Source organism: Phalacrocorax carbo, chromosome 22, assembly GCF_963921805.1.
Source record: "Phalacrocorax carbo chromosome 22, bPhaCar2.1, whole genome shotgun sequence".
Lineage (NCBI taxonomy): Eukaryota > Metazoa > Chordata > Aves > Suliformes > Phalacrocoracidae > Phalacrocorax > Phalacrocorax carbo.
The window spans coordinates 7989573-7998418 of record NC_087534.1 but is presented as its reverse complement, the minus strand read 5'-3'; the positions used below and the strand labels follow the sequence as shown (position 1 = coordinate 7998418).

The 8846-nt window shown below is 53.8% G+C and overlaps 1 protein-coding gene across 1 annotated transcript; it reads right to left on the bottom strand.

Annotated features, from left to right (window-relative positions):
- Positions 1 to 3157: 3157 nt before the first annotated feature.
- CITED4 (Cbp/p300 interacting transactivator with Glu/Asp rich carboxy-terminal domain 4) lies at positions 3158 to 5278 on the bottom strand. The gene has a single exon (XM_009505197.2). It carries the CDS (start codon positions 5046 to 5048, stop codon positions 4434 to 4436), a length of 615 nt encoding a protein of 204 aa, XP_009503492.2. The 5' UTR covers positions 5049 to 5278; the 3' UTR covers positions 3158 to 4433.
- Positions 5279 to 8846: the final 3568 nt, after the last annotated feature.

The window sequence follows — 8846 nt, the reverse complement described above, 5'->3', positions numbered from 1 at the left end:
CAAGGACAGCACACAGTGTCCAAGGTGGAAGTGAACCATGCAGTCATGCAGTGGCACAGAGCGATGGCCTCTGCTGTGTTCTCCAGTCCACTCTTAGCAGTTTGTAAGGGTCAGCTGGCTTTTTGGTCATACAGAAGAGTTCATGTATCCTCGCAAGAGCTCACCGACCCCCCATGCTGTCAGAGGCTTCACTGTTTGAGCTACACATTGCACACAGAGATACCTCTGTTCACTCAGGTTTGAACCCAGCCCCTGCCACCCTCATTTGCAGAGATCAACAGATATCTTCTGTTACACCTGGGGAAAATAATTCCCTAGCCACCTTCCCCTTTCGCTTATTTTATAAACCTCTGTTACCCAGCCTTCTCCTTCCGGACTGAAGAGTCCCAGTCTATTCTGTGGCTTCTTTTGAGAAACATTACTCTGCCTCAGTTGTTTCCTCTTTCTCTACAGTTTCTCTAGTTCTACGTTATCATTTTTCTGATAAACAGACCAGAATTTTGGACAATTTGCTAGCACAGGATGCAGCTGAACTGTGTGTTGATACTGCAGGGCATTAACTGTTTGATTCTGCTTTCTATTCCTCTCCTAATTATTTCTAACCTTCTGCTTGCTTGTTGGCTCCTCCTGAACAGCAAGCTGAGATTTTTCATCGGAATATTCATTGTAACACTAAGATCTTCCTGAGTGGCTGTAGCTGGTTTAGAGCCCAGCACTGTGTGTGCAGTCAGGAGAGATCAACCCTACATATATAATTTCATATTTACCAGTTATTGCTCATCTTATTGTCCAGTCACTCACTATTAGCATATCCTTCACCAGCTCTCTGCACTGGACTTTCATCTTTGCTACCCTGAATCACCAAGGATTATCAGCAAACTTCATCTCCTTGAGAGCAGATGTGGTCAAAGACAGGGATGTAGAGAAATGCCTTGTCTTTCTGGACTTTCACACTCACATGCTCCCAGAGGTTGCCTCAAGACCCGGTCTTCACAAGAATAGCTAAAAGTCTATCTGGAGTATAACAGAGGATCCAGCCCAGGTGAGGGGGCAGGGTGGCCGTGTCCCAGCCATCGTGTCTGGACTGGGCAGTGGGGTGGGAGACCCTCCCTTCTTCCCCAACACCGAGAGCAGACTGCCAGCATCTCAGAGGAGAGGGGCTTCCCAGCAGTTGTCTTGCAAACACAAACACTCCATGTGAGGAGTTTGCTTATGTCCTCAAAGCCACCAAACCGATTGGCACTGTCACTCAGCAACCATGTGCAGTGCTCTGCGGTGGCTGTCAGCCCCCTGCAGACACCAGTGCTTGGAGCACCACCCTGCTGCCCTCCTGCCTGCTGCTGGATGGAGAGGTCCGCATCAGCCAGGTGGTAAAAGCTGAGCTCAGCCCTGTTATATTTTTGGTGGTCTTGGATGGCTTCAAGAAACCCGTCTGCAGACCCAGGTAGCTGTGTTGCCCCGTGATGCCCCCTGCGTGGTGCCAGAAACCCTGCCAGGGGCCCTGGGCAGACAGGCTGTGCTGTAAAGCTGGGTGGAGACGGAGAACTAGAGCTGTCCGAGCTGCAGCTCCGACTGCTGTGGCAGGTCCCGTGTGCCTAATGCAAAGCGTTCAAAGCAGGCACCACGAAGAGGGGTGGTCCAAACTGCACCTGAACCAAGAAGGCATTAGAAAGGAGGTGATGACTGGACTCATCCAGTCTAACGTAGCCAGAAGTAACGGGCCTGTAGCAGAAATCATAAGTGGTTTTGGCCTGGGTTATCCAGGAAATCATAGATGCTGACCACAAGTAACAGTATCTTTTGGGGAAATGAAGAGGTAACACACTTGAGCAGTTCATTCCTGCTCTGAAGTTTGCTTTTATATGAAAGCTGACATTGGCATAATCTCAACTGAGCCTGCTAGGACAGGCTCCCATGAAAATCCTGACTGGGACCCCACGGTCACTCCACATCTCTAGTAATATCAGCTCCCCTGCTCCGACTCAAATCAACAGACCCTTTCCCAGTGCACTGCACAGCCCTCCAAGAGGATGTACACACACCTTCCTCTGCCCACTTCACATCAAATGCTTCTTACAGACAAATGTTCTTGTGCCTGGGAAACCTCTGCAGAAATTGCTAAGTTTGACAAACCTGCATCTGTGGGCTGGACATAGCTCCCTGCTTGTAGCTGGGATGCTGTAGGCCACAATGGTGTGTCACACAGCCTGCACCCCCCACAACCACAACTGACACCCTAGAACATGGCTGTTTATTTTGGGGTTCAGCTACTTTTACTCTGAGGAATAAATCCAGTTTGCTAACTTGCTGCTTACCTACAACCTGCTGACCGAGCCATCTCCCTCTGCTATTCTGCAGGTGCACAGAGAAAGCAAAGCTCTTCCAGGTCCCAAACAGCCCATCACCACAGAGCTGGCAGCCCAAGCAGGGCCCTCCCACCTGCAACACAAGCCCCTACTTTTACTTTACAAGCCATTTACTTTTTTGAGCAGGTCTCCAGATCACACAGGCACAACCACCAAAAGGACAGGACTTGAACAATTGCTCTTGAATTGTGCAAGGAACAAGGCCAGGGACCCTGACAGGCAGGCCAAAGTGTGGTCAGAATGATCCAGCCACTCCAATACCAGCACCCAACAGCCCCATTGCTACAGGGCAGGAAAGGGACACATGGCAATATTCCTGAACTCTGCAGAAAGACTGGCTGGGAACCCTTTGAAAAGAAAAACGTAAGCTCTGGAAGAGCAGATCAAAGGCTGCCTTGATTTTTAGGGGCTATGTGGCATAGAAAACTGCAGCAGAAAGCCCCTGGCAGGGCTGCAACCCCGCTGTCAGAGCTGCGCTTGGTCTGAAGGAAGCGTGAGGAGTCGCCACCCGCTTGCCTGAGCGCCTCGGCTCCGCCAGCAGCAGCGCTGCAAGAACCAGCAGCCCCTCTGCGGAGGGCAGCATCATCCGCGTGAGGAATTTGCCCTCAGTACAGCGAAGGAGCCTTTCATCCTCCCAAACACACTTTGAGGATTGCCTTAGTCCAAGCACTACACTAGAACACAGCCCGTGCCCGGGCGGCGCCAGGCGCGGGGGGCGGCGGGAGGCGCAGCCCACCGACGGGAGCGCCGGCGGCGCTTCCCCGCAGCGCTGGGCGCCGGGCACAGGCACGCTGGGGCTGGTTCGGCTTTTATTTGCAGATTCGGCTGTACATTCTCACTCGGTGGTTGAGTGACGGCTGCCGGGAGCTGTCAGCAGCAGGGGGCAGCAGCAACTAGGAGTGAACGGGCACTTTCCACATCGCCTGGAAACAAGAGACAACAGAAGAAACAAAACCCCGCTCGCTTTTGCATTTAACCCTTTTCTGAGAACGGGGATTAGAAATCGAGTCATCTCTATCACACTGAGAAAGGTGTTCGATTTACAGTCCTATGCGTTCAGCATAACGATCTCGGGTTGAAGGGACTATCTGCAGAGCAGCCTGAAAACTATCCCGGGCTCGCTTCATTTTTTTTTTTTTCTAAGCCAGCCTCTTAAAGCTGCAGTACACTCCATGCATCCTTCCCAGCAGTCCCAAAGCCAAATAACAAAAGAAGCCCTTGCAAATAAATAATCAGGAAAATAAATAAGACTAGATCTGGAATATACAGTTACATGGTCTTTATTTGGTTTCAGAGTGGAAAAAAGTGGAGCTAGACTGCAGCTTTAAGCCTTATGCCTGAATCAACCTCTAACACTTTGTAAATTTTACAGATGATTAGCTGTACAGGTTGGAGATCTGAAGTTCCACGGAGATGAACATTTAGGCACATACGCACACCCTTCCCCAAGGCTTACTTTATTTTGCTCAACCAGCTTAAAAAAAAAAAAAAGCCTGCTGGGGGGGGAAGCGCCCCCTTCCCGAGCTGAACAGACAAGACCGAAGACCTATTTACTGTCACAGTAAAAAGTCCCAACAAATATCTAACCCCACCCATGTTTGCAAAGGGAAACTGATTCAAACCATGCACCAGAAAGACAATCCTCTCTCGGGGGGATCCTTTAACTTCGCCGGCACCACAGAATCCTTGAGGAAATCCAGCTACCGGCAGGGCTGCCAGCTGCCGCCCGCTTCCTGCGCTCAACGCCTGGTTGTGGAAAGTCGTAAGTCCATTATTTCTACTTAAGCCAGAAATCCTGTTAATGCCATTTAGAGGCAGCTCTACAGCAAGAGCTCTTGATCTGCTCCCTGTTTGGGGTGCACACCCCCTCCCCAGGGACTCCCGAATGAAAAACCACACAGAAGAGAAAAGCAATCTATTGCAACCCAGTGTCCGATGATTGTCTCTTTGGGGAGGTCAGGAATCCAGGACAAGGCAAGGCAGGGGAAGAGAGGAGGATGGCAGGTGGAGGAGGAAGTTAGAAACAAACTCAGAGCTACCAGGACACAAGGAGGAGCTCGAAGCCCCTCAACAGCTGATGGCACTGGGCTGCTGTTTGTTCACAAAGTCTGAAATGAAGTCAAATTCGTTCTGTCCCAAGAATAGCTCTGGCAGCTCCTGAATCCGGTCCAACCCCAGTTCCAGGACAAGGGATGTCAAGACCTCCTCATCTATGAGATCCGTGTCCATAACGTTCAAGGTGAGCGCCGGTGAGGGCATGTGCTGCATGCCGGGGTGCTGGCTTGGCCCCACTCTGTACTGCTGGGCACCGGCTCCCATGGGCCCGTTGCTCATACCCAGCGGGTGACCCTGGTACTGGGTGTTGAGTTTTTGTAGGTGCATGCTGGCCATCAGCTGCTGGGTGCCCACCGGCCCCACGTACTGCTGCTGCTGACTCGGGCCACCGAACATCATCGCGTTCTGCATCTGGTGGTGGCCCATCTGTCCGCTGAGGCTGGGTCTCGGCCTCATCGCGCCGTCCATGGCGGCCCCTCCGTAGGGCATCATCTGCCCGGCGGCGGGCAGCGTCCTCAGCACATGCTGCCCGTGCTGCGGGGGTCCCTGCAGCCCGCTCACCCCCATGCGGTAGCTCTGCAGCCCGCTGCCGCCGTGGCTCACGGACATCATCATGTGCTCAGCCATGGCTCCGGCCCCCGCGAGGCGACACACGGCTCAGGGCGAGGCTCCCGGGCACAGCGCCGCTCCGCGCTCGGGGGTCCCGCGGCACCCCGCTCCGCCCGGGCAGGAGGGCACCGCGCTGCCGCCGCCGGACAAAGCTCGGCGCGTCCCGCACCGATCCGGAGCCACGCACCGACCCGGGGTCCGGCGAGCCCGCGGTGCCTGCGCCGGGCAGGGCCAGCCGTCTGCGGGGCCCCGCGCCGCCGGCGGTTATAGGGGTGCGGGCAGGGGCGGGCAGGGGCGGGCCCGGGCCCGGCCTCCCGCCGCCATTGGAGCGCGGGCCGGCGCGGACCGGCCCCCGGCGGGGCGGGCGGCGGGGCAGGGGCCGGCCGCTTCCCCGGCTGCCTCGAGCCTGGGCTCGGCTCAGCTGGGCCCGGCTCAGCCCGTCTCGGCTGTTAGCGGGGCTCTCCGAGCCGTGCTCACGACACAGCCCCTGCTCGGGAGACGGCCCGGCTTAGGGGGACTGGCGCCCTGCAGCACGTAGGGTTCCGATGCTGGCAAACCCCCACTGTCAGGGCTTCGGGATCGCCCTCCCCTTGGATCCGACATACAGACACCTCGGGCAGGTGGGGAGGAGAGGAAGAGACGGTGTCCAGGGCCCCTAGCCCAGCACCCACGGTCTGAATTTTGGGGTTGTCCTGTGCAGGGAAAAGAGTTGGACTCGATGATCCTTGTGGGTCCTTTCCAGCTCAGCACATTCTGTGATTCTGCCCCCAGTTTCCTGCCAATACCCTGCTGGGGGCCAGGAGCCCCCCAAGGCACGCTGTGTTCCTGGACAGGACGCCAAGGCCCAGCCGTGCTGCCTGGTGGTCCCAGCCCTGCAGACGGTGTGTACACTCTCCTGTTTTCCCACATCAGCATCAAGGGGCATGGAGGTGGTGGGGATCAAGGGACAGCATCCCCCAGCGTGCTGGGCTGGGGATCGCTCGTGTGGTGGGGGCACCGCAGCTCCTCCAGGGATACCTGGCTGCAGGAAACTTGGGTCACCCTTGTTCAATACCCTACTCAGTGCCTTGGGGTAAGGACTGGGCCTGGGGTGACTGGGGAGCCTCAGGCAGGTCATTTCTGCTCCCAGCCCATGCATACGAGGAATGGTGGTGTGTTCATTTGAAGCATTCATTTTGAGCTGTATTTGCTCTCATTATGTTCTCTTCCTGATCAGGGACCCTGCCTGCCTCTGATACTGCAAATGGCACAAGATTAGCTGTCTAGAGAGAGCCATCCCTGCAGTGCCTTCCTCTCCCTCGGCATAGCTGTGCCCACCGCTTTCCACCTGACCAGCGGGCTGGTGGGGGCACGGGTGCTCACTGGAGGCCATGCTGAATTTCCTGCTCATACTGAAGGATGTGCGCGCAGACCTTTGTCAAGTGCTTCCAGGGCCCCTGCCAGCTTGTGCCCTGGAGCAGCGGGCTGCTGGCTGCCGTGAGAAGGGCCCTTGCTTGACAGCAGTTCTGGTTGCAGGGTTAGCAATGGGATGCTGCCAGGTAGCAAGACCTCAGGTTAGTTACTCCATGGCTCAGTTACTCAGGTGGCTCAGGTTAGTTACTCTGTGGCATCGACTAGGTGGTTGGTTGCCGGCGGTGCCCTCCCATCAAGGATGCACCGGCATTGTCTAAATGCAGCTGGTAGCAAGGTGAATGTTACGAGCAGAGGTTTGCAGGTATAACTCTGTCTGCAGGAGTGTCTTTCACCTCTGAGTGCAGTTTTGGCTCATGGGGGCTCAGTGCAACCCACGGGCTGACCCACTGAGCTGTGCCAGCCCGATTATTTTACTGTGGGCCTAGACTTTACAGCAGCACGAGTGCTCTCTGTGGGACGTGGTGCTTTCCAGTAGTGTATGAAAGCTCAGTGGTGATTCTTCCCCTTTATTTTTTGTTTTGAAGGAACCTAGAGACTTCTTTTTTTAAAGATATTAGTCTTGCACGATTATCCACTTGGAAAGCAGGTGATGGCAAAGTTAAACTTGCTTCCCTGCCTTCATTCTGTCTTTGTGTGCTCTCCTGTGCAGCCTTTAACTGCAGTGTTACAGATTGTGGCTCTGGTAATAACAGACAGATGTTTTCTGGAGACTTGGAGCAGGCTGTTTCATGGAGTTCTATGTGTTCTGCATATTCATTGTGCTCACAGACCCTGTTGAGCAGAAGGAAGTGCCAAAGTGTTTCAAAGGTTGCCGAAGAAGTTGTTTGTTGCTAACTGTATTATTGAGAAATTAGGTCTAACTATATCCTGTCATGAAGGGATGGAAGTTAGGCAGCATGGGCATTTTGGGTGAGTGCCTAACCACACAGCACCAACCTGAAGAGTTACTTGTATGAAATATCTCTATATCCAAACACCTTTAACCAGCAGCTCGGAGCAGATAATGCCCAGAAGCCATCAGCTTCCAGATGTGAGCAGCCAGGAGTGGAAAGTGTCTTCTCTTACCAGGATGAAGCACAGGGCCATCAGCCTCCAGGATGTTCCGGGAGTCACTTTTGTTTGTGCCACCTCCTGCGTCGTTAAGTGGCTGGGATGGGTTTCAGGTGTTGTTGGTGAGCCTCTAACTGATGAATCAGGTGGTTAATTGTTTCATGTAATTATGTAATGATTGTTTTTTAACTCTAGAGATTTTGACAAATGCATTTTTTAGTGCTAATAAACACATGCTCACATACATATACCTGCCTGCCTAAGAGTTCACATGCAGATGCACACCCAGGTGAGGAACAAATATGAGGGGAGTGCCTGCCCTCGTCTTTGCAGATCCATCCATCCATAAAAGCCTCTCTTAACTCAGAGGAGAGGTGAGGTGTGCGCAAGTCCTGATCAGGGGCAGGAATTCCTGGACAGGAGCAACAGGTGGGAAGGGGCTCTCCATAACCGTTTGCATTACGGAAGGTGCCAAGGGTGGTAAATGTTGCATCATTTTGGAAACAAACTGGGAGACGAGAGAGCACACTTGCTGAATGCAAGTATGAAAGTCCTCTCCATCTCTAGACTGACTTAAGTCCCTTCTCCTTTGGGAAGGGTAAGCCAGGTCAGCAGCTCATCCAGTCTGCAAATAATTTGACCAGAAATGGAGCTATGTTGGCTGGGATCAGCTCTCTGATCTAGCTTGTTACGTTGTCCCCTAGATGTTTCACCAGCATAACCTGGGGTGTTTTGAGAGGAAGCAGCGCCTGCAGAAAGGGCAGGGTACGGGGGGACAGGAGGCACTGCAGTGGCGAGAGGCGTCCATGGATCCACAGCCTACATGTTTGCCATGTTGTGTGCCATCGTCCTGTGCTCTTGTGTCTTGAGGACTTCCCGTTCTTGAACCATTAATATTTTATTTTACAGGGATGAGAATAGACTTGTCTGCTGCATTTCACACTGCCCAGCCAACGGCTGGGGAGCAGAGCTGGGAAGGCCTGACTAGTCCTGGGAGCATCTTTCTCACTAGTCTCTTGGCCCAGAACAAGCAGTGGTTCCTTGTCGTGCTGAGGTCTCAAGTGTTAAGGACCCAAAGCATTGCAGCTGTATGCACAAGACTTGATCTAATGCCAGGTTTGCTGTCTCCCTTCCATCTCCCCATGCACTGCCATCTCTCATCAGCCCATGGACAGGCTGGCCTTTCTGGGAAGGCAGATAAACTGCAAGTGTATCAGATCCAGCCCTGAGGCTGTAGGTTGGTCAGCCCTGACTTCAGTTACCACGTAAGCCACCTCCAGGAATGTGTCATTCACAGCTTCCTGACATGGGACTTCCCCAGTCTGGGTGTACTGGTGTCATCAGACCTGTGTT

Coding starts and splice junctions, on each gene's coding strand:
- CITED4 (XM_009505197.2), bottom strand. CDS start 5,048: ATGGCTGAGCACATGATGATGTCCGTGAGCCACGGCGGCAGCGGGCTG.